The sequence below is a fragment of the Notolepis coatsorum genome (genome assembly GCF_963971535.1).
Source record: "Notolepis coatsorum genome assembly, chromosome: 14".
Lineage (NCBI taxonomy): Eukaryota > Metazoa > Chordata > Actinopteri > Aulopiformes > Paralepididae > Notolepis > Notolepis coatsorum.
This window is the reverse complement of record NC_140178.1, coordinates 55250623-55277473: the sequence shown is the minus strand read 5'-3', so window position 1 is coordinate 55277473 and position 26851 is coordinate 55250623. Positions and strand designations below refer to the sequence as shown.

The window sequence follows — 26851 nt, the reverse complement described above, 5'->3', positions numbered from 1 at the left end:
AAACTTCCTGTGTTTTCTGTTTTCTTGTGGTAGAAAATAAAATGTATTCTGTTTACCTAAATGGAGAGACAGCCGGTTTTCTGAAAGCCACTGACTGACATTCCCTAACTCCATGCTAAGTCTGCTTTCAATATCTGTTTTGCTTTTATTTGACACCATGAGAGCCGAATCATCCGCGTAGAGCAGGAGATTACATGAGCAGGCTGACTGCATATCATTTATATAAAGGAGGAAGAACAAGGGCCCCAGCACACTGCCCTGAGGGACCCCGCAGTCCACCGTCCTCAGATCGGAAAGGACCCCTCCCACCTCTACATGTTGCCCCTCAAGTATGAGCTGGCCCAGTTTGTGGCCATATCATTAAAACCTGTGTTTAAAAGGCCCAACTATAATGCAACACTTTGTTAATGTGCCAACAAACTCGCTGTCACCAAGGTGAACAGTGATGGTTCTCTTTCTAGCTCGTTGCTCAGTGCTTTGCGTTGAGGTGATATTTCAGGCTTGAAGTACTCTGATGATCCAAAAATAACTCAATTTGGAATGAAATGGGACCATTACAATTGTATTACCAGAGAACACAATGCCTGTTGTGACCAGGGGTCTGTGCGTGTATTCTCTCCAGGGAATCTTACTGGTGTACGACATCACCAACCGGTGGTCCTTTGACGGCATCGACCGGTGGATCCGAGAGATCGATGAGGTGAGTCAGATGAAGGAGATGGGAGAATGGACAGATGGATGGATGAAAGGTTTGATGAGGGCCGGAAGGATGAAAAGAGCGCAAAAAATGTTGGGGTAGCCAGGAGGAGGGTGCATTGATTTTTGGAATATGAGTGTAGTTAGAATCGTTAGCTCACACGATCACGATGCTCGCTCCCTCTAGGCTTTATTGGTATCGATGTAGAAACCCTCTGATGTTGCAAGCTCGCAAAAATCTGTGTAGTTTCACAAGGCTGACTTGAGATGGGATTTTTCATATCCCCCATTGATTTATAAAAAGGATTCACATTTCCCGCACACATACTCTCTTTCTCTCTCTTTCTGTGTGTGTATGTGTGCATGTGTGTTGCCCTCATTACATCATTGGTGATGTCTTTGGATCTTTGACTACCTCTACTCTTGCCGTGATCAACACCACTGCTCTGTTGTCGAGGCTGCTGTGGTAGCATCTGATGGATTGGCTCCTGGTCTCCGACTGTTTTATATCATGTTTTATTATATGATAGTAATTTTGACTGTTTATATAAAATATTACAGTAACATTGACTGTCTTATATAAGATATGATAGTAACCGCTAACCATGCACATTGAGTAAATTGAGCAAAGCGAGAAGATAGATAGGTGGAGTTTATGCAGTGTGCACATTCTCGCTTGTATTATTTTGGCATTTAGCAAAAGAAAAATGTAATTGTGCAAAAAACAACGGCTTTGTGGATGGTAACATATCTGTCACAGGGCTGCACGCTAAGCTTTTTCACTAGGGGCACAGCATCTTTTTTAGGGGCACTTTTTTAAATAACAATTTGACCATTATAGTGCAATTTTCTTTTGCTCCTGCCTCATTACTGTGGTCCTTTTATTTAACATTTAAGTGCTTTTGTTTTCAGGTTTGTATCTTTTATAATGAACCAACAGAAGTATTACCACAGCTGCAAACATTTCTTCTTTCATTGATAACAGTGTATTAACAGTGTTCATTAGGGATGGGTTAGGATCGTTAGGATTTTATCGATACTGCTACTACTCTTATCGATTCGATACTGCTTAACGGTTCGGTACTTTACCGATACTCTTATCGGTTCTTTTTGAATATTTTGCAAGATTTTCTTTTTTATTAAGAACATAATCGACATTGCTCTATTATTCTTTTATATAACTATATTACTGCACATGGCTACTTGTTGATCAATTGATACAAGCAGTCAGATAAATTAACTATTTTGGGACTTTCTATTTTATTTAGAAAGTTCTTAAATCAGAATGTCCCACCCAATACCCAGCTGTTAAAAACGGTTCAATACTCCATTTTATTAGTAGAGATACTTTTAGAACAATAGCCTGGTGATATTTTTTCCATGAGTTGAGTGGATGCATGACCGGAGGGGCGGGGGTGTGTGTGTGTGTGTGTGTGTGTGTGTGTGTGTGTGCACGCTTTGCGTAGTACTGTGGGCGTGTCAACAGTGTCAGCTGAACTGGCACCAAACAAGGCATAGGGAAATAGTCGGACATGCCAGAATTATTTCATAATACAAAGTTTCTGAATGGATATTTGGATTAAACTAAGTTATATGCAGTGATGACCGGTCTTTCCCTGCGGAACACAAGTTACTTAACGTTACACGGGTCGCGCTATGCATGCTTAGCTTGCTAACGATAGCAGTGTAACTTAATGTTACACAGGTTGCGCTATGCATGCTTTTTTCGAATGTTTCATTCTCTCCGCTATGATGAGCTCTGCTTCAGCACGGACAGCACCTCTCAAGAACCCGTATGTGCATGTGAGTGTCTCGTGAGTGTGTAAGTAACAGCCCCGCTCCTCGGGCAGACGGAGAGAGACCGAGGGAGGAGAGATATAGAAAACGGCCAACAAGATTAGTTCGCAATGTTTTAAATTTTTTTATCAAATGTTTTATTTTCAATTTTTTTTTATTTTTTTTTTTTTACATGAAACAAGACAAACGATACAGTAACAGTAATAATCAACAATAACTCACAGGACAATAACAGAAATAATAATAACAATAATGACAGTCCGGTAATTAAATCAGAATGAAAATAGACTAAAAGACATAAAAATTATGAATACAATACATGGACACTCGCTCAAGACGAGATCAAATGCAGACGCAGTTCTGTTCTGTCGCTCCCGCCGTCATTGCCGGCAGCTTCGCCAGCAGCCAGCAGGTGTGTCTGATTGCACTGATGTCAGTGGGCTTGATTGGTCCAGCTGCGCACAGCGGTCATTATTGCTCGGCAGAGGTCCGTTATCTTCTAATAACGGACCTCTGACGAGCGCTATTGACCAATCACAATCAAGCATTTCGGCGAATGTTAAAACGCCATGTAATAACTCTAGATAAATCACATCGAGATAGGTGAGAATCCATACCTTCGGGCACCCGGTTGAATCCAGCGTGACGCTATCAGCTTTTTTAGTTTAGTTCGCAATGTTTAAATTCCTAGAAAAAAAGGAGTGAAATACGAATGAAAGGGTTAAAATCAGTACTAGCAAGGGTGCCCCCAAATATTTTTTTCTACTAGCACAGGCTATTTTTAGGGGCAATATGCTACGCCCTCGTAGCACTGTACAGCCTTGTGTCAGTTCCAAAAGGTCACCCTCTCAACTTTTATGTCCATCAAAATGGACACAAATCTGGTGGAGACAGACACGACAACATCAACATTGTCCAAATAACCGGATACTCTTCATTGAAAATGAATTAAAAGCAGACATAGACTGTCGGACGCAATGGTTCAATGTAGCTTCATACATTATGGACCCCAGGAAGAATAGCCCCAGCACTGCTGTGGCTAATGGGGATCCAAATAAACTTAAACTTAAACTGTTATACACACGGCCAGGATGTGTGTTCCAGTGGTGGAGAGGAATGGGGTCTCCCGGAGGTCCAAACACCCAGAAGTCATGGTGGCACGTGAGGGCGTGGAGGAGGCACGACGAGGCTACGGGCATGAGCAGACTGCAGAGAATCGCAAGGTACTGAAAAAGGCCAAACAGCTTTTGTTCGATACCTACGACAAGATAAGGGGGGAGGAGTTGATGGAGAAGGTGCAGAGAGTGGAGGCAGCGCATGGTGAACAGCAGTATGGGGAGGCATGGAGGGTCATCAATGAGATGAGTGGGAGGAAAAGGTCGAAGCAGGGACAGGTAGAAGGCAACAGCCCAGAGGAGAGGGTGACCTCCTGGTTCACTCACTTCCGAAATCTACTGGGAACACACTCGACAGTGGATGAAGATGAGGAGACGATACCTGCCGTCCTCACGAATCTCACTATTGACGATGGTCCCTTCACAGCCAGGGAGTTTACCAAAGTGAAATCCACACTGAAGCAGGGGAAAAGTTCTGGGCCGGACGGCATTCCCCCAGAGGTCTATAAGAACTGTGACCTTGACAACATCATCCTGGAGTTCTGCAACCATTCCCTGATGAAAAACAACCAGCCTGATATGTGGTCTCTCTCTAACATCATCCCAGTGCCTAAGTCCGGAGATCTCTCGAAGCCAGACAACTACCGTGGCATAAGTCTGACATGCGTCATTGCAAAGATGTACAATCACATGATACTAAACCGGATAAGGAAAGCCATCGACCCCCACCTCAGGGAGAACCAAAATGGTTTCCGAGAGAAGAGGACCACTGTGGCCCAGATCTTGGCCTTGAGAAGAATCATCGAGGAGGTTAAGAAGAACAACCTGACAGCGGTACTGTGCTTTATCGACTTCAAAAAGGCTTTTGACTCGATACACAGAGCCGTGATGATGAGGATACTCGAGGCCTACGGAGTCCCTCCCAATCTACTCCGGGCCATAGGGACCATGCACACGGGTACAAGGGCCAAGGTGGTAACCCCAGACGGCAACAGTGAAGAATTTGACATCCTGGCTGGAGTGATGCAAGGGGACACCCTTGCCCCCTTCCTTTTCGTCATAGTCCTCGACTATGCGCTCAGGAAGGCCATCAATGGACGGGAGCAGGAACTTGGTCTCACAATAACCCCAAGGAGATCGAGACGACACCCCGCCATACATAGTCCTAACAGACCTTGACTACGCGGACGACATCAGCCTGCTCTCTGACCAGGTGGAGCAGGCACAGGAACTCCTGTGCAGAGTGGAGACGGAGTGCGCCAAGGTTGGCCTTAGGCTAAATGCCAAGAAAACCGAGGTCATAATGTATAACATCCTCCCGGATCATCCACCTCTAAGGACAACAGGAGGCTCTGCTCTAAAGGAAGTCAGTGATTTCAAGTACCTGGACTCGTGGGTCAACTCGTCTGAGCAAGACCTTAAAGTGAGGAAGGCACTTGCGTGGAGGGCTCTGAACGGCATGACCAGTGTGTGGAAATCCAACCTCCCCCGTCAAATCAAGCTCAACTTCTTTCATGCAACAGTTGAGTCTGTCCTTTTGTATGGCAGTGAATGCTGGACCTTGAAGCCCACCCTGCAGAAGTCCTTGGATGGGTGCTACACCAGAATGATGCGTGTGGTGCTCAACATCAACAGGGATGAGCATGTCACTAATGCAAACTTGTATGGGGGGGTGCTAAAGGTGAGCGATAAAGTGGCAGTCAGGAGAATGAGGCTGGCAGGTCACTGCCAGAGACACCATGAGATGCCAACCAGCAAACTTGTACTGTGGGAACCAACACACGGGCATCGATCACGAGGACGTCCCACGTTAACCTACGTGGACGTACTCAGGAGAGATGTGGGAACAGAAAGCACCGGCGAGCTAGCCAGATGCATGTAGGATCGGGATGACTGGAAGCACAGATGGAGGGCCCGTCCGAGGACGACCTAGATAGAGATAGACCTAGATAGTTATACACAACAGAAGCGGAACATCTAATATTTTATTACAGTGCACAAACACGCACACACAATCAGCTTTTTTGTAAGTGTTATTTATGAATGTGTGAAGACTGTGTATTACACTTTGTAAACGTTTGTAAAATGTCCGGTGTCACTGGTACTACCGGTGTTGTCATGAGTTTATTATTCATGGAAAATTTTGCATCACCGTGGCAACCCTAATGGGGGTGGGTTTCTCCTTGGCTCATACTCCTTACTCGCATCATCTCCTTCCTGCTGGCTCTGAAGCAGAGAGGATGTCCTCTGTGTGTGTTGTGTGTGTGATATTTTTGGCCTCTGGTGTATGTGTTGGAGATTGGCCTTTCCTGTCCCACATATTCAGAATTCTGTGTTAAAAGACAGAGGGAGATGAATGGACAGAGGGTGGAAAAATCTCCAGAATGCAAGCGTAAAATGTGTAGAGAATAGGAAAGGAGACGAGGACAGAGAGTAGCAGATGGGAAAGAATGAGTGTAGAATATGTATGGAACCCAATGGCAAGCAGGGCTTGAAATCAGCTAGAGTAACCAGCCTAATTCTGGTCAACGCTGAATGTAGCTGGTTAAGTCTGTCCATAAATATTTTTTAAGGAAAAAATTGCCTCTTTGGCAGCTAGTCAACATTGTTGAATCAGTCTCCTAAATTTAAATTAAACTGGCTGGTGAAAGTTTGGATCCTATACCTACTGTATCTAAGGAAAAAGTTAGCTCTGTGTCGTGGTTCCAACCTAGTGGCAGGGCTGTACGCTAAGCTTTTTCACTAGGGGCACAGGTGCCCCTAAATGAAAAATGTAGGGGCACAGAATCTTTTTTAGGGGCACTTTTTTTAAATACAAATGTTACCATTATAGTCCAAAAAAATATGTTCCTGCCTCATTACTGTGGTTATTTTATTTAACATTTAAGTGCTTTTGTTTTCAGGTTTGTATCTTTTATAATGAACCAACTGAAGTATTACCACAACTGCAAACATTTCTTCTTTCATTGATAACAGTGTATTAACAGTGTTCATTAGGGATGGGTATCGTTAGGATTTTATCGATATTACTACTATTATCCATACTGCTTAACGGTTCGGTACTTTATCGATACTCTTATCGGTTATTTTTTATTATTTTGCAAGAAAAAAAGACAATTAATTAAGAACAGAATCGACATTATTTTAAACTTTTTTATAACTTTATAAATAAATATTATAAATAATTATTTCTTCAGCAACAGCAGCAGCAATGTTCTTTTATATAATGTTATAAATAAATATTATAGCTAGGGTGAAGGGACTTTGGGCTTGGCTGGGACCGGTGGTGGTAGAGGGAGGAGGGGTGGGCTCGGACATGGTGGCTGTAGCCTCAGCCTGACTATCTATAAAAAGTTGTCATCTTTCAAATATATTTGTAGCTAAACAATTAGCTAAGCTATTATATTTTATTTATTAGCCTATTCATAATAATTAGTTATTAGCCTAGCTAACTCCGTATCTTGGCTTACCTGCAGTGGACGTGGATGGAGATGGAACACTGCAAGCAAAGCAGTCGAAAACGGCGCATTTCTGCAGACTAATGTTATGTTTTGACAACAGATGTTTTGACAAATTGCTTGTATTGCCACTCTTACTTGCAAACGTTTTATTGCACTTGTGGCAATGTGCGTTGTCGGCATCAACCTTCGTAAAGTCTACCCAGACTTTCGAGCGTTTCGTTCTCTCCGCCATGATGAGCGCATGCAGAGCTCTGTCTGTGTGCTGCGCGCTTCAGCACGGAGCCACGCACCTCAAGTACCCGTATGTGCATTTGTGTGAGCGCTCGCAAGTGTGTGTAAACTAACAGCCCCGCTTCTCCTGCAGACTAGTGATGTGACGATTCATCGATTTGCATCGGTGCGCCGGCATACACGTTCACGATGCAAGTGCACCGGTGGAATAAGTCCGCGCCGGCAAAATGTCAGGCTGAACTCGCGATGCATCTTGTTGTAGCGTCTTTGCATCGTCAAAAACCGATGCATTGATATAATTTCCTCTCATCCACTTGTCAGTAGTGCACTGTGACTGCACACACACACAGCAGATACTATTGCTTCGCTACTACATATAAGGCGAGAGCCGCGTCACAGTTATCAACAAACAGTGGAAGTCGAGGAGACATGAATAGAATTGCTCAACATGCTAACGCTAGTAGCCTCTGGCTAACGCCAGTTAGCCGTTCAGCTAACGCTAAACTAGTGTCTAACTAAAGTGACTCTGCAACACCAGTACCATTAGTGAGGAGGGGGGGGGGGGTATATTGAAGATGCTTGACAACAGGGGTTCAAAGATAACTTCACATTTATTGGTTATTAATTTCTTAATTATATCTCTTCATGCAATCCATCCAGGCTGGCTCCGTGTTGTTGACATAATGGAGCTGCTACGGTCGGAAAAAAGTATAGACGCATCCTAGTGACCTAGTCTAGTGTGTGACATCAACTGTCGACGGCTGCTCAGACGGGGAGGGGCTCTCTCTCTCTCTCTCTCTCGTGTGTTTTTAGCTAAAGTGGATAGAAAAGACAGTTTATGCAAAAGTCTTCTTAAGCACCCAAGAGTTTTTATATAAATTGTCTTACAGTAGATTCTTTTATTTTTAATAATAATATAAGCTGCATATAAGGAATACAACCAAATCCTCTGTCATGCCATACAATTGTATTATTTATTATTATTATTATTTTGCATCGTGTTGAATCGCATCGTATCGCCCCGAATCGCATTATGTTGAATCAAATCGTATCGAATCGTATCGTATCTCAACGGGGTGAATCATATCGCATCGCATCGCCCGGTGCTTCAAATGTATCGTTAATGTATCGTATCGTTGGCACCGTATCGAGATGCACATCGCATCGGCCTCAGTGAGGAGATGCACATCCCTACTGCAGACAGAGTGAGATAGTTCGCAACATTTTAATTCCTCGAAAAAAACTCGGGGGGGGGGGGGGGGGGGGGGGGGGCAGGGGCATCCCTACTCTCAAGAGTGCCCCCAAATATTTTTCTCTACTTGCACAGGCAAAATTCTGGTGCAATGTGCAATGCCTTCGTCGCACTGTACAGCCCTGAGTGGTTGAGTGGACTTGGTCAGCTTGCCTGGAAAATGTACCACATACATGTAAAAAGAAAAATCCATTTAAAATTGGAGTAAAAGTTCTGAACGTTTGTCTTGGATAAGAGATTCTGCTAAATGCCTAAAATGTAAATGAAAGTCACTAGAAACGGAGAGGAGGGGAGGCTGATGGAAGGAGGAAGAGGAGGCTGATGGAAGGAGAGTGAGGGAGAGCGCATGAGGCTGATGGAGGAAGAGTGAAGGAGAAGACAAGAGGCTGATGGAAGGAGGAAGAGTGAAGGAGAAGACAAGAGGCTGATGGAAGGAGGAAGAGTGAAGGAGAAGACAAGAGGCTGATGGAAGGAGGAAGAGTGAAGGAAAGGACAAGAGGCTGATGGAAGGAGAGAGTGAGGGAGAGGACAAGAGGCTGATGGAAGGAGGGAGAGGAGGAGAGGCTGATGGAAGGAGGAAGAGTGAGTAAGATGATGAGTAGGGAGAACCGCCAGACTGCCATCTTCGATTCGTCCGAAATAGGACGATATGAGCAGGACAAGATACGTGCTGCACCGACTGAGCCTGCTGAATAAGTAACTACCCTGCTGGGGCTCTCTGTAACAGCATGGTGCCATCTATTAACTACCCTGCTGGGGCTCTCTGTAACAGCATGGTGCCATCTCTTAACTACCCTGCTGGGGCTCTCTGTAACAGCATGGTGCCGTCTCTCTAACTACCCTGCTGGGGCGCTCTGTAACAGCATGGTGCCGTCTCTCTAACTACCCTGCTGGGGCGCTCTGTAACAGCATGGTGCCGTCTCTCTAACTACCCTGCTGGGGCGCTCTGTAACAGCATGGTGCCGTCTCTCTAACTACCCTGCTGGGGCTCTCTGTAACAGCATGGTGCCGTCTCTCTAACTACCCTGCTTGGGGCTCTCTGTAACAGCATGGTGCCGTCTCTCTAACTACCCTGCTGGGGCGCTCTGTAACAGCATGGTGCCGTCTCTCTAACTACCCTGCTGGGGCGCTCTGTAGCAGCATGGTGCCGTCTCTCTCTCTTATCTATCTCAGGGCTCCAGAGTGCGACCATTTTAGGCGCACTGTGCGACCGAAATTCAGTTCAGTGCGACTTAATGTTTTCCCTTGTTGCACAGGTGCTCCCAGCTCCCAGCGGGTCTGTCTGTCTGTGTGTATTTGTGTGTGTGTGTGTAGCGTCTTCTGTAACGATAAATAAGCACATCGTCTCATCAGGGTTTCCGTTAGAATTTTTTTTTGCAGGTCTGAGTGTCCGGTAGATTTCAATCTACCGGACAAATGGGATAAATTCCGGTCAGAGTTTATTGAGCTTAAAAACAATTGATAGGCCTATATAAGAATGACATCATCAAGGCATTTATAATATTTTAACTTAAAACTAGGCTACTTTTGCGTATATACAGTCATTAATATATTCCAAATAAAATAAGTCCCTCGAGACTTCGTGCTGCTGCCGACTTGAAGTGTCGGTGGGCAGTCTGCCCGACCTTAATAAACAGCAGTCTGTTATAATCACATTTTTATGAGCTAACGAATTCCGTTATATTGGACATTTGTATTAATTATATCAAGCGAAGAACTGAGAAATTTGGCAGAGAGAGACGGCAACATTATCGTGGGTTTGCGTGATGTATATCTCCACCTCCCAACGACTTGGTGCTGGTCATAATGTCCTGTGAAAATAATTCCCTCTAAACACAATTTGATTATTTGAATTGTATTAAAATAGGCTAAAATTAAATAGCCTATGCGATGAACGAAACAATCATTTGTTTCATCGTTGCTTCACCAAGCAGCCGGTCTAATAATGACATCCTGTTGTCAGCGCGAGCTGGCTGCTGATATATTTACGTGAAGCATGGAGCAGCAGTGTTTTTAGGTCCGGTCTGGAAACCGCTCAGCAGCGCCCCCACCCAACAGCTGAATTGCCAATGGCTGAATTGGAGTACTGCACCCTGCCGGCCGGCAGATGGATGCTTCTCGCAAATATATCAGCAGCCAGCTCGCGCTGACAACAGGATGTCATTATTAGACCGGCTGCTTGGTGAAGCAACGATGAAACAAATGTAATGATGTTTGTTTCGTTCATCGCATAGGCTATTTAATTTTAGCCTATTTTAATACAATTCAAATAATCTAATTGTGTTTAGAGGGAATTATTTTCACCGGACATTATGACCGGAGAGATTAAATATGTCGGACTTCAGGCGGCTAGGTGGTGTAGTGGTCTAAGGCACTCGCCACCAGTGTGGAGACGCTAGGATTCGCGTGTTCGAATCCAGCTCTCCACATTGTTTTTCAGTTTGGCTGGTCGTCCGCAGTAATACACATTGGCCGTATTACGGGGAGGGAAAAACTGAAGGGTGGGGATCGAACGTTGTGAACAAGCGACTCCTACAAGTCGGTTGGTGCGCCTGCGCAGTAGAATCAGGAGGTGTCGGGGGCAGCGTGAGCCTCCCACGCGTTACTCCTCGACACTGAGAGGTCGAGCTGCGCAGGTGAAAAGATGCGACTGCTGTTACCTCAAGTACCGGAGGGGACTTGTGCTATGTATGACTTAGTCCTCACTGCAGCCGGCTTGTGGGAGGCAAGAAACAGCGTTCGTGACAGGGGAGGGTTGAATTGGATGATACGAAATTGGGATGGGAGAAAAATATAGAAAATGGGAGAAAAAGTGGATCAAAAAAAAAAATATGTCGGACTTCAACAGATTTTGCCGGTCAAATACCGGTAATTACCGGCTAACGGAAACGCTGCGTCTCATACTGGTTTCATAATACGTTTCCGAATGGACGTTTTGGATTAAACAAATTGTATGTACTTACCTGCACTATTCTTACCCTGCCTACTTTTATCCACTGCCTATCAAATTCATGTGTCGGTTCTATGCTAATTTTATCTGACTACCTATGCACTGTAATTTTAAGAACTATTTTATCACACTTTTTACTTCTTACTGATGCACTGCTGTTGTATGTTAAATACCCGGTTGTATGTCCGTTCTATTTTATAATTTTTAGACTATTTTTAAACTGAATCATTTTAAACTATTTTTATTATTTGTATTACTGAAAACTGTAAGCAGAGAGCCTATTGGGATGCTAGATCCTAATGTGAAACACTGTGATTTACCATACCTTGCTACCTGTCTATCTTTTTTATGCTCGCTTATGCCTGTATTTTTTACTGTTGTGAAGCACTTTGAACTGCAACCTCTGTATGAAAAGTGCTATACAAATAAACTAAGTTATTATATTATTATTATTATTATTATGCAGTGATGCTTTCCCAGCGGAACACAAGCTGCTTAACATTACAGGTATGTGTCATCCACGTTAATTAAGCTATGTAGCGTTAACAAGGTGGCAGGAGCCGGCCCGTCGGCCAACAAAGTTGTTTCAACAAATGGATTCACAAAATGGATTATCATTCAAACGTTATTGAAGCCTCCCGTGACCAGTAAGTAGGTACTACTACTCAACCGCAGCAATGTTCACTATGAATTGAAAATAGGGGCCCCTGATGTAAACAAGACAAACGTCTTTCGCTGGTCTGCATCCCCTTAACAATTGTGTGTATTGAGCCGTACTGTATTGTACCCATTCTGCAATCTGTTAAATAAAGATTTCATTCAATCGCTATGTGCCTAAAGTCAAGACTCTACACAGTACTGAACTCGAAAAAAACAGCAAGTTTTTGGAGTGAGGCGCAGACGGAAGTGGCCATAAAATACCAGAGGGAGGTGAATGAATGAGAACTTTATTTAACATATTGCAGAATGGGTACAATACAGTACGGCTCAATACACACAATTGTTAAGGGGATGCAGACCAGAGAAAGATGTTTGTTTTGTTTATATCGGGGTCCCCCATTTTCAATTCAGTGACATTTATGACATACACAACATACATGACATTTATGGCATAGGGACATACATGACATACAGGTATATAGTACTGTTACATTTGTGACATATACGATATGCAAATATACAGCACTGTTACCCATAGATCCTAACAGAGAATATATACATATGATGGGGAGGAGACTGTACATTAGGAGACTGTACACAAAGTGATGTCAGACTACACCTCCCTATTTAGGAGCAAATGTGGCAGATGTTCGAATCCCAAAAACAGGCTTGGGGACGGCTCTAACTAGAGCTGAGTTGAATGTGTTAAAATAGACATAAAAAGTGAAGCATTGGACTTTGTGAGCTAACTGTAATACAATGTTATTTTTTACAACCATTTACATAACATCTTAAGAAATTACCCATGTGTATGGGAACTGACAAAAAAGGTAATGGTAAAGGTAACTCTTAAAATGTATTATTGCAGCGGCAAAAGGCACAGAAATGTTTTGGGTGCAGCTAAATTACCGTACTTTTCGCACTATAAGCCGCACCTGAATATAAGCCGCAGCAGCTAAATTGAATGATGTGTACATATATAAGCCGCACTGGACTATAAGCCGCAGGTGTTTTAATGTTTAATTACCATATGTAATTAGCATTGGGACACAATACTGTCGGACAAATAACAAGAAAACTCATTTACAAGTTGTATTAAGTTTAGCAAATAAGGGAACAGATAAATAACATTTCAATGCAGTCAAAAAAGCAATATTTAGATTTTTACATTTTCGGGTTTGGTCACGTTGAGTCACATATAAGCCACACCGTGATATAAGCTGCAGGGTCGAAAAATGGGGGGGAAAGCCGTGGCTTATAGTCCGAAAAGTACGGTATGTGCTGGTGCACCTAACGTCACGGTGACCAATTGCAGCCACTCTTATTGTCTGGGACCAAATACGGCCACGCCCCACTCCCAGTAAAAAGTGGGAATCTCTAGAATGGGTTTGGGGGCGACGCTGTATACGGAAGTGGCTTTCGAGGTGACGATTAGACAACACTTTCTGTTGTCAGTAGATGGCAGCATTGGTTTAAAATTAAAAGGTGAAAATGTTGAAAACTACAACACAGCATTTCCCAAGAGCGTTAGCACAGGTCGCAGGTCACTGGGATGTGTGTATATTCTTCTACATGATCTGAACAGCGGTAAACTATTACTGCGACCTCGGTATAGCGACCGCGAATGGTCAACTAATTATCTTACCAAAAGTGCGCTGGTAGCGTTACATATGTTGTTTAAAGGGGGACATATGGTACAATTTAAGATTCTAATTATAATCTGCATATAAAGGACAACATGGAGCATTGTTAACACTATGGTCGCCAAAAACGCCTTACCACGTCATTCCTCGCCATGCTCATTCTGCCAAAGACGCCGTACCACGTCTTTGATATCAATATTTCTAAAATCTGTGATCGCAATCATATTTCTCCCCCGGAGACTTGAGATCTACTGTTGATCCCCTCTCAACTCTCCAACGGTTCAAGAGCGCCATCTGGTGGCCGATCGGCGGATCGCCCAGACAGGAAACAGGAAATGGAAGCTGGTGCTCATTCCAATTCGGTCCGATCACTTGCTAATAGTCCCAGGACTCGAGCTAGACGCAATGGATAGCAATCCGTTACCAATAACTCGATAAACAACATTATTTGGACGTGTATATACTATTATACAACCTGGAGATGGATCGCATATTTCTACATCCCATAATAGGAATATTTCTGCTCCACGCTCATCGCCCAACGGCCCGAGGAGACTGGGGTAAGATTCAGCGTTATTTTTTAACGTGTTCGATATAAACTGCTCTGATGATCATATCACCCACACTAGATGAATCATCTAACGTTGGCCACGGAATTATAAACGACCCCCCCCCCCATCCGGTCGACATCAGATGATAAGTAATAACTTCTAGAAGCACGTCCATTTGACATTTTTTATCTCGCGCCGATTGCTATCAAACTATACAATCATCAATATAATGCATTTAGGGCTATAAATCACGCTCTGAAGAAAGCTGCAGAAAACGATAAAAACATACTTATACTTTAGACCGTATTTTAGTATGAATATGTGAATGAAAAAGTATAACGTTGCTACACCCTGAACAATAGATACTTGATGTTGAATGGGCCATAGTAATGTCAATTTAGCAATACAATTTAAAAAGTTATAGCCCTGCAAAGAAGGTAAACATCTCCATAGACGAATAGAGCTGGCGTGGGATGGTTTATTAAGAATATAAGCCTGGCGACCAAAGTGTTAATTTGTAAGAAACCTCAATGAAAATGGCGCAGGGTGCTATTGTTATGAAAATGTGATAGAATCCTATAAAAATGTGGACACATTTGGTTTACGTTCCATTAAATGAAAAGGTTAGGCGCACTGGTGCAACCAATGTAAAAGGTTAGTCTGGAGCCCTGTATCTCCATGCTGGGGTGCGCTGTAACAGCATGGTGCCATCGCTCTCTCTGTCTCCATTTCTCTGTCTCTCTCGCACGCTGTCTTAAAGGGAAATTCCACCTCAAAGCAACATTAAAATAATTTACCAGATTGAGGCATAACTGATTAATTATCTTTATGCTGATAAAAGCAATTTCTGCTCAGAAATATCGGCAGTGGAAGATGCTAATTTGGTAGGGCTATATGTCATATTGACACGTAGCTCTACCCTCACTTAATTTTGAAGAACTACAACAATGGTGTTTCCTGATAACTCTATCAGCTTCCCACTCTCTCTCACTAGTTAACAAAGTAACCAGTGTGTTTGGTAGGCGTGTCAACCTTTGACTGGCGTTGTCTGCCGCCTGCCCTTTTTCACCTCAGTGTAGTTCTTTGTTCATGTGCAGTCGTTTATGTCTATATCTCTGGCCTGATGATATGAATGGTATGATATGAATGATATGGCTGTGAGATCACTCTGTAGTAAAGCAACCTTTCTACAAATACAAGAGACCCAGAGTGGAATTTTCCTTTTTTAAAGTTACTGAATAAAAGTACTGTCACTGCACATACAACCTCTTTAACACTTTAACTGCAGAAGGTTAAATTCATGATATACCATCCCTTGCCAGCTCTATTTGTCTATGGAGAAGTTCCCCTTCTTTGCAGGGCTATAACTTTTTAAATTCTATTGCTAGATTGCCATTATTAGGGCCCATTCAATGTCCTATATGTATTGTTCAGGGTGTATGAACGTTAAACTTTTTCATTCACATATTCATACTAAAATATGGTCTAAAGTATAAGTATGTTTTTATCTTTTTCTGCAGCTTTCTCCAGAACGTGATTTATAGCTCCAAATGCATTATATTGATGATGAAATACAGTTTGATAGCGATCTGTGCCAGATAAAAAATGTCAACTGGAGGTACTTCTAGAAGTTACTACACGTCATCTGATGTTGACCGGATGGGCGAGGGGGCGTTTATAATTCCGTGGGCAACGTTATACCATTCATCTAATGTGGGTCATATGTTCATCATAGCAGTTAGTAAAGAAGACGTTAGAGAATAACGCTGAATCTTACCGTGGCTTCCTCGCGCCGCTGGACGATGAGCGTGGAACTGAAATATTCCTATTATGGGATGTAGAAATATCCGATCCATTTCCAGGTTGTATAATAGTATATACGTCCAAATAACGTTGTTTATTGAGTTAGGGCGAGCGATCTATTATCCAGTGTTTCAAGATGGAGTCGCGGGAGCTATAGAGAGTGGCCGGACCACATTTGGATGAGTACTACTGGTTCAAAGGGTGACTTCCTGTTGGGCGATCTGCCGATCGGCCACCAGATGGCGCTCTTGAACCGCTAGAGGGTTGAGAGGAGGCCAGCACTGTGTCTCAGGGCTGCGGAGGAAAAATATGATTTCCATCACAGATTTTTGAAATATTGATATTAAAGACGAGTTAGGGCGTCCTCGGCATGGCTAGGAAAGACGCCTAAACACGTTTTCGGCACTTAAAGTGTTAAACTTAACATTGTTATTTAAATTGTTTGCAAGTAGAACTATGGCGCAAATGGCATGTCCGGTTTGACCCTTAGAAGGCAATCCAAATACTTTTTTGTGTTTTTTTTATGCCCTCATTCATGGACATTGATTAGCCCTGCAGTCACCAGCATCTCCACAGCAACACACAGCTGTGCACAGGACACTGCTGACACAGTGACCTTGTTTCCTTCTGTGTTTAAATGAAGAGAATGTGTTGTGCCACCCAGTCTGAGTCAGAGATGTCCTAGTAATAAAGATGAATGTACCAATGGTGTCTTTACTGATGACCTTTAATACATCCAGAACAGGGTTCCCACAGGGTCTTAGAAATGTCTTAATATTATTTTGATGGGTCTTAAAAATGTATTGGATTACGAAGTTACTTCTATGTTGCGATAACTTCTCTGTATCACATTTAAATGTGTTTGGGGGCAATGTCCGGGCTGCAGGCATCAGTTCCTCTCCAACAATTAGTTTGGATTAACTTCTTGTATAGTAATTTTCCTCCATACTTTTCCTTGCCATTATGGCAATGTAATGGGTATTAAATTCCATTCAAAGTGGTCTTAAAAAGTCTTTAATTGAACTTGTTGAAATGTATTTACTGATGTAGTTCAACACAGGGCTAACTTGATCCCATCTTCTCTTTTTCTTATACCCCCCCCAACCAGCATGCACCAGGCGTGCCTCGGATTCTGGTGGGCAACCGGCTCCACCTGGCCTTCAAGCGTCAGGTGCCTACGGAGCAGGCACGGGCCTACGCTGAGAAGAATGGCATGACGTTCTTCGAGGTTAGCCCCCTGTGCAACTTCAACGTCATCGAGTCCTTCACTGAGCTGTCGCGCATCGTCCTCATGAGGCACGGCATGGAGAAGTTCTGGAGGCCCAACAGAGGTAGGATGAGAGGGGGTTTAGAGGCCTAACCGAGGTAGGATGAGAGGGGGACTGGAGGCCCAACTGAGGTAGGATGAGGGGGATTGAAGGCCCAACTGAGGTAGGATGAGAGGGAGACTGGAGGCCCAACTGAGGTAGTATGAGAGGGGGATTGAAGGCCCAACTGAGGTAGGAGGTGGAGAGGGGGTGGTTTGGGGTGTGTGCATGGGTCCGTGCATTCGATTTAGATTAACTTAAAATGTATTGTCATCGTACAGTACACTGAAAAGTAGGGTTGCCACAGTGATAAATGTACCACTTTTTACCACTAATAAACTAATGACAACACCGGACATATATATATATATATATATATATATATATATATATATATATATATATATATATATATATATATATATATATACAGCATTATTGTACATGATATCATACAAGGTTATATGGAGGTATATAAAAAGGATTATATGCAGGTATATTCTACTTGAATGTAGAAATCCAACCTCATCGTTGGTTTATTTTATTAGTTTAGAGTTGTGGTCTGTTGGATATATTGAGTTATTGCTGACTTCATCACAGTCTTATCACGTTTGTAATGTAACCCTAACCCTTCTTCATTAAGCCCTAATGCTACTCTATAGTGGCGGGGTAATGTGGCTAGCATACATAAGTGACACTAAGGACTATGCAGGACCACTAATGTACTACTTGAATGCGCCATCATTGTCCTCAGATGGACATCACCCCCTCCCCCCTTCTGTCTCTTCTCTTCACTGTCTCTCTCTCGGTCTGTCTCTCTCCCTCTTGTCTGTCTCTCACTCACCTAATTCTCCCCAATTCACCATCATTCCCTTCTCCAAATCATCTGAGAGAAAGAGGCAGATGGAGAGAAAGGGAGAGGCAGATGGAGAGGGAGAGGCAGATGGAGAGAGAGAGAGGCAAATGGAGAGAGAGAGAGGCAAATGGAGAGAGAGAGAGGCAGATGGAGAGAGAGACGCAGATGGTGAGAAAGAGAGAGAGAGGGAGGGAGGGAGAGAGAGCAACAATGTCCCTGCTTGCCCTCAGGCTCCGGGGGCTTAGTAAGACTCTCTGAAGGCCTGCACTTTATCTGATACTGCGTTGTGGGACTTTAGTGTCAGCAGCTTTGAAAACACAGATTAACCCTCAACCGTTTGCCAGGGAGCATCTTTTATTAGTCACCCATCCATCCAATGTTATTTGATAGCAGGACTGGGTGACATGGCCAGAAATCCTCCAACCATACTATTTCATATCACTCAATAATGGTGGTAGATGATTTGTTTCTGGGAAACCATGAATTTTTCGTGCGGTTTAACCTGAATTAAATGTATTTCTCTTAGAACATCTTGGAAAATATGAGTTAATCATCTCCACGTTTAGGCATTGTTATTTCTAAATGTATTAATTAAATGCTATAATTGTTATTCAGGGAAACATTTCGGTGACAATTATGTTATTGCCCATCCCTATTTGACTGGCCAGGCTTGCACAGTGTCACACTATGCAGACAAAAGCGCATCTTATCTTAATCACTCACCAGAGGCTACAAGCGTAGAGAAAATACCAACAGGGGGGGAGCAGGTCTGAGCTCAAATCCTAAGTCTTGCTTTTTGATTGAACTTCTTTTCTCCCAATCCCCTCCCTCTCCCTCCAGTCTTCAGCCTCCAGGACCTGTGCTGTCGGGCCATCGTGTCCTGCACGCCGGTCCACCTCATCGACAAGCTGCCGCTGCCCGTGGCCATCAAGTCGCACCTCAAGTCCTTCTCCATGGCCAACGGCATGAACGCTGTCATGATGCACGGACGCTCCTACTCACTGGCCAACCCCGCCGGAGGCTCCAAGAGTAGCAGCCTGAAGCGCTCCAAGTCCATCCGTCCGCCGCAGAGCCCGCCCCAGAACTGCACCCGCAACAACTGCAAGATCTCTTAGTCTTTACCTCTTCCCCCCCGCCCCCCCGCCTGGGGTGAGGAGAATGGAGAGATGGTGTAAAGAGACTGTGGGATTGGGACTGGGAGAGGGATGTACAGGGGGAAGGTGTCGCTGTCTGGTTGAGGATGCTTATCATGTCTTGAAGAGCTACGTTTGGAGGGATGGGTAGAGGTGTGGGCGGAATTAATTGATGTTTACATCTCACCAAGTGAAAGTCCTCTACCCCCCCCCCCCCCCAAAGAAAACTTCCCCCAGCTGACTGGAGAATGGAGTAGTAGCACTCCATCTCCCTTTGAGAATATCTACTTGCTATGGGAATAAAGGTGCACATTTGTGCCAAAACCCTACCCCAAGCTATTTAGAAGAAAAAGACCAAGGACTCCACAGACTTGTTGCTTGCTACTACCGACCAGAGAGAGACTCTCCCAATTCACCCCTGTGTCCTCTGATCTGCCAGAGGGTTCCAACTTACTACATGTACAAAGCAAGACATACCTGTACAGAAATCATAACAAACTCATACAAACCATATTTAGTTACTTGTGTTGATCACTGTTTGTGTCATAGACCTCACCTCGTCATCAATTCCCACACCATCTTCTTATCTCTTCATATCAGCACAGCTCATGGGTCCTCTCTTTGAGCTCTGCATATGAGCACATCTCATGTGTTTTTCTCTCTTCAAGCTCTTCATATGAGCACAGCTCATGTGTTTTTCTCTCTTTGAGCTCTTTTCTCTTCCCTGTTTTAATTCCTCTCATCCATCATTGTTCCTTACTTTTTTTTGCCCATACTTTGGTCTTTGATGTGGACGATCTATAAGCTACCAATCAATCCTACAGGATCCTATGACTTATAGCAATCCAATGTTAATTGGTTATTTATGGTGGTGGCGGACCCTGGGTGAGCAAGGCTAACCAGAGTCAAGTTGGAAAAAGTGCAGTCACACAATACAATAAGCACTTTCAAAAAGTAATGAGTTTAGGAAACCTGTTTGTGGCAGGCAGCAGCATATAAGAGGGGAATATGGGAAATACTCTAAAGACTTGATTGATCTGTTATCAGCTTACATTATTAAACAAAGTTAGCCATAACAATCTTGTTTTATTTATATTGCGCCTTTTTAGAGTTAAGATGTATTGCTCTAATCGAATGCCACCTTCACTTAATTGAAATTCAGCTAAGTTGTAGTTGAAGCAGCTTTTAGGGCAGTGCAGTCCTTCTTGGTCCAAGGGCCTCTGGGAGTTTTGAGACGAAGGCAAGGAGGACCCCTTCCATTTGCATCACGTCTAGATGCCACCTAAGGGAGCCATTAATTTGAGTGTCGCCCCTCTCCATAATTTCTTCAATCTTTCTCTTGCAGTCTAGTGTTTTTGGACTTCTGCAGAGGCAGGACACATGTACAGACCATGTATCCTGTGTTCGGCTTGCCTGCTCATCTTCGCTCAATGTTGTCTTTTACAAAACCGCAAAAACACAACCATTGTTCCTGAGCATCGTTGATATGAACATGCACACACCTCTCTGTTCCACCATAGTTTACTCTCACACCCCTATGACTGTTGCTGCCTGCTAAACCCCTGTGCCAAATATTGGTATCAATAGTTCACACAAACAAACATGGCTGACTAACGGATCCTCTTCGTCCATGGTTCTGGGTCTCTGATGCTTCTTTCCACATTCAACCCTCCATCCACTGCATGTACTAATGCGTTTTCCATTTCAGCTATTGAACCCACATGAATTCAGTGTTACACATGCAGTATGCATACAAAGGCCCCCCCCTAGATGAGAAGTGCAGATATCCAAGGTCGTTGGAAAGCGGCACTTTGAACAAAGCACGACTTCCAGTGTTGGGGGTTCTTCTCAAACCAGAACGTGCCAAAATGAAAGGTCTGATGAGAACTAGAACAAAGACTGTGAACTCAAGAAGCACAATCCCTGTGAGAGAGTGAGCTGCCTCACAGACGGCTGTTTCTGCTCAAGTAGTGAAATATGTAGGTACTGTAAGGTGGGATTTTCATCATGTTGATAGTAAAAAAAAAAAAAACGTGTGCTTTATTTATCAATCTTCTCTGTGATAGTGCTGATCACACGTCAATAACTGTGTCCCTTTTAGCTCTATTGACAAGCTTTGTATGTATATACAAAACTCTTAAACTGTCACAGATTCTGAGGGTTAAGTCAATAACTCGTCCTAACTAATTATTGAAGTTTGTATTGCGTTTTCGAAGAGATCCAATGGAAAGCTCAGTCTCAACAAAGGCCGGTGGGGTGAAAACACAAGCCGCTGCTGAAATACAGTACATAATTACCCTCTTCTCCGAAGTCTCCTTTCAAATCCTCCAGTTGAGACTTCTGTGGTTTTCTGGGAAAGCTGGACGAATGCTTGGTGCTGCCACCACTGGTCGAGGATTTGAAAGGAGACTTCAGAGAGAAGAGCGTGATTTTTAGGCGCGGCTGGGTGGCGCAGCGGAGATTGCGCTCGTCACCAATGCAAGAGACTCCGGTCTCGAATCCGGGTGTCAGCATTGCCTCCGGCTTGGGCCAGCCGTTATACTAACTCAATTGGCAGAGTTAGAGGGTGGAAGTTGATGGGTGGGGATTTGGACGTTGTGGAGAGCGACTCCTACAGGTCTGTTGGGGGACGCCCTAGGAAGTAGCGGGGGTAGTGTGAGCCTCCCACACGTTACACCTCGCCACTGAGAGTCCGCGCTGGCAGGTGAAAAGATGTGACAGGCTGCTTCCTCGTGTACCGGAGGGGACACGTGATGCAAGGCTTCTATCCTCCCTACAACCGACCAGTGGGGGGCATAGCCGAGCAAAGTTCAAGACAGGAGAGGGGAGAATTGGAAATATGAAATTGGGATGGGAGAAAATTAGAAAAAAAAGTGGATTAAAAAAAAATATCGTGATTTTTATACTTGCAATAATTAGTTAGGACGATTGATTTAACCTTTAACACAAATCTGCGGCGGTTCGTTGCTCTTACATGTAAGTTAAAGGATTGTTGGCATGAAAGTAAAACTCACTATTGAAGTCATTTAAATCGATCTTTAGGCCTTTGCTTGCAAACAATAATAATTTTAGAAGGTGCCAACGTCTGTATTTTTCTAATATTGAGCACTGACTTAAGCAGCAAAACACATGCATGGCATTTTGAAATGAAACTCTTCCATAACTCATCATCGTCACTTACATCCAGTGGTTAAAACATGCTGTTGGGAATGCAGGTTTTAAACAACGAAACCGATTCTGTTCAGCGCTCCCACAAAAAATATGTGGAAGCTATGTTCCATTAATTCACCCGAGAACCCTTCCTCACCACCTCCCTACTTTTTCTTTTCTCATCCATCATTCCACACACACACTGTCCATTCTTTCCCTCTCCTCCTCTATTCCACAATGTCCTCTACTACCCCTTGCTTCTCTTTATCCCGCTCCTGATCTGCACACTGCCCTTCACATGCTGCCCCGGGCCGTGATTCATAGCTGCTGAATAATAGATGCTCTTTTGATAGAACTCTGGAGGGCTTCATCAATACGCCCCATCTCTCCTCTCATCTCATCTCATCTGCTACTCCTCTCCTTCCCAGCCCCATCTCCTCTCATCTCACCACCTACTCATCTCCTTCCCAGTCCCTTCTCTCATCTCACCACCTACTCCTCTCCTTCCCAGCCCCATCTCTCCTCTCATCTCATCTGCTACTCCTCTCCTTCCCAGCCACATCTCTCCTGTCATCTCACCTCCTACTCTCCTTCAGTGTAAGGACTAAGCCTCCTAGCATCTTCTCTTGATTTCCTATTTCTGTCGTGCACTCCTGCTTAGCATCTCCATTATCAGTATCTGCACCTTACCTTCATTCCTTTCCTCTTTCTTAGTAGCTGCACCTTGCCTTCATTCCTCTCAGTAGCTGCACCTTGCCTTCATTCCTCTCCTTTCTTAGTATCTGCACCTTGCCTCTGTTTCTCTCCTCTTTCTTAGTATCTGCACCTTGCCTCTGTTCCTCTTTTTTTATTTTCTGCACCTTGCCTTCATTCCCCTCCTTTCTTAGTATCTGCACCTTGCCTTCATTCCTCTCCTTTCTTAGTATCTGTACCTTGCCTTCATTCCTCTCCTCTTTCTTAGTATCTGCACCTTGCCTTCATTCCTCTCCTTTCTTAGTATCTGTACCTTGCCTTCATTCCTCTCCTCTTTCTTAGTAGCTGCACCTTGCCTTCATTCCTCTCCTTTCTTAGTATCTGCACCTTGCCTTCATTCCTCTCTATCGGGTCATGTACAGAATCGGCCATCTGGGAGATGTTCCTTTCAGCAGATTCCTACCACGCTCTACTAGTGGACCCCCCCCCTCTCTGTCCTGAACTGTTCTAGCTGCTAAATGGACGCCATGACATTCTTAATAGTTTTCTATTTTTCTTCACCAAGTCATAACATGGGGAAACATGGATGCATTTTGTCCTTCATAAAATTGCATTGTGAGGTCTAACAATGACACGTTCAGCATGTTGAAACCAATGGGTACTACAACCTGTAAGCTACTGTAGCTCTTGTCCAGGTTTCTGTTAGCGATACCAGGGGTTTTGATAAGGAAACGCTAACAAGCCATTTGTTCCATTGACTGAACCAAGAATACAGAAATCTTTTCCCCACACAAATAACAGTAGGATTTACAGTGTAAAAAGTGTTCCTTTTTAACAGGATGGAGAGAACTCTGGGTCCCACACAAATCATCTTCTCCTCGGTTCATCCTGTTTTGGAACTGACCCTCCATTCAACGGCTGGCCTAGCCTAGCGGTGTCCTTGGTGCGTCGTAGGGTGTGGAGAGGGATCTTAGGCCTCCTCTTATCTCAGGGAGCTGCCCTCGGCTCCAGAAGTCTCGACTCACCCAATGAAGCCTCCTTGCTTTAGTTGGCAAGTCTCCCCCTCTGCAGATCTGGAGTCAGATTAGTTTGCTACTTATGGAACCTTGACCATCAGGAGAATGGAAATAAACTGACCCTTGATCTGCAATAAGAGGGAGATGTCCCCATGTAAAAGCAGGCCCAGGCCGAGTGGTGTTCTCGACTGGGAAGCCATTTTGCGTATTCCCCCCCCCCCCCCGTCACCTCAAACAGTGCGGCAAGTGTCCCCTTATCTCACTGACTGTATGTGATGTGAGTAGTTTAGCACTAGTTTTAGAAGGAGGACAGACCAACACATATTCAGCTAGCTAGTATGTTCAGTTTTTGCATATACAGTATGTTTGCATCATGCCCAGTGTTTTAAGGATGAACGTGTGAGCTTGGAAGAAAAAGGAAAATAAATTGACTTTTGGAGTGATTGTAGTCAATGTTTTTAGAAGAGGTTTCCCTCATGCGGTAAATAGGAAAGTTAGTTTGTTTCGTCGCTCGCCTTTAGAACACGGCCTGTTTGATTTGATTGTTTTTACGTTGTGCATCATAAGAGTGCACCAGACCTTTCAGTTCATTGTAATGTAGAGAAAACCACTTTCAACCACAATTTGGTTCTTAATTTTAGAGCGTTTTGTAATGTATTGTGTTTTTATATGGCACCCATCTCAATGTTGACCCTTATCGAAGAGTACTCTCGACATTGATTGCGTCTTTGTTTCCTGTCGAATGATTTACCAAATGGGATTTACCATGGACATTTTAAATGAGGATTGTTTCGAAGAGGATGATGGGAGGATGTGTTGTCTCATTGTGGATTCAGGAGCCCCGCAGGGATGAGGGATGACCCCTCTGATATTGCCTGTTAAGGGAAGAGTGATGTCGATGATATTGGTGATTTCGAAAACGCGTTAAAACACTATTCTTTTTTGCTTATTGGTTGAAGCTGCTGAGTAACTTAAGAAAGGGTTGTGTGTGAATGTTCCTCCAACAACACCAAGTTGAACATTTGTTTTTTTAAATTATTGATTGTACAGTTCCAAGGCTAGGGTATGAAAAGCAAGACTTTTTCACAATAAAACTTAATGTTATCAACTCAACATGTCCTCGCTGTCCCGTTTTATCTTTTGGTCCTGCAAGTGACTCCTAAAGCAGTGATGTTTTTTCTGAAAAGTCTGCCATTTGCTGGACTTAGTGCACACACACACTTGACCTGGCCAGACCAGACCCCAGAGAGAGCTTAACTTAATTTCTAAAACCATATCACACATTTTAATATGCTGGTCATTAAAAAATTATATATATATTTTGTGTCATTCTAGATTAGTTTGTGAATTTGTTTCACTTGGTCTCCATATGCGTCGGGACTGAGTAAAAGTAGCTGCTCAGTTGAGGATCGGTATTGCCAGTTACTGGCACAGATTCAGATTGGCGAAGACCCAACATTGTGTTCACAACAATAGGTAGAAGTTAAGGAACATGCCAACATTATGGGAAATGCGCTTACTGTCTTCAAAAGTCAGACAAGATACTATTTTCTCTTTTTTTTGCCTTCCCAGAAAGAAACATTTGCTGTTGTGCTAAAACATTTATATATATTTATAAAAAAAAAACTCCAAAGATGTGTGGTAGCATTCACCAACTTTGAGAAAAAAGGACAAGGCCAGTGCCTCAGTTCCACAAATTCATTTTGGCCATCAAATAAAGCATGCTAACGTTTGGGCCTGGTCAGCCTTCATCAGAGCATGAATGTAGTGTCATGTGAGCTATATAGGACTTCATAGTGAATATCCTTCAACTAGATTTGTGAACCTATGGTTCTGTAAACGGAACATTAAAGCACAAAGCCTAGTACATATATAAGTAAGTAGGCTTGACACACTCAAGTGAGGTCATCCAATTTACATTGCCTACAGCCTCATTACATCAGTAAAGAGTTCACTAGTGGCGAACGATCTACCATAAATTGGCACGCTTCTAGCCCCGATAGACTAAATTACCCCTTAGTTAATTAAACTAAAATGTAATTAAACTCAAACTAAGCAAACGCAACGGAATACAAGACTAATACAGATCCTAACAAGTCTACAATTATCTTATTTTTAACTTCTCATGTGTGTACCTGCTTAGGTTGACCTTTTGTGTGCAAGTGTATAATATATACACACTATATGTACGCATTTTACTGTATTGTATTTCTATATTGAGTACCCCAGGAAGACTAGACAGACACACCTAGCTGCTTCTAATGGGGATGTAAATAAACAATGCAAGGTGTCTGCATTGGTAAAGATATTGGTGATACTGGACCTGATAATCTAATTTGTGGTATCGCCCATCCCTAATAATTTAGTACCAATAGAGTTAGAAGCACACCGTGTGTAAAATTACATTTACAAATATCAGTAATTTGACTGCTATTCATATGTATAACGAATTTGATATGGCTTGTACTACATGTTATAATACCGTTTTTTTTAACACCTAATTTGTTGCACTACGGCTGAAATATTGCTCCAGTCCT

General features: G+C 43.4%; 1 protein-coding gene across 4 annotated transcripts in view; it reads left to right on the top strand.

The window, feature by feature from the left end:
- LOC311239802 (ras-related protein Rab-40C) overlaps positions 1–25427 on the top strand; it is an 87595-nt gene extending 62168 nt beyond the window's left edge. For all 4 annotated transcript variants that reach the window (XM_084328251.1, XM_084328250.1, XM_084328249.1 and 1 more), the window contains exons 5-7: positions 623–700; positions 17268–17490; positions 19163–25427. In XM_084328251.1, the coding sequence (XP_084184377.1) occupies positions 623–700; positions 17268–17490; positions 19163–19437 (576 nt within the window). In that variant the 3' untranslated portion in view covers positions 19438–25427. The remainder of the gene's footprint in view (positions 1–622; positions 701–17267; positions 17491–19162) is intronic.
- The last annotated feature ends 1424 nt before the right edge of the window (positions 25428–26851 follow it).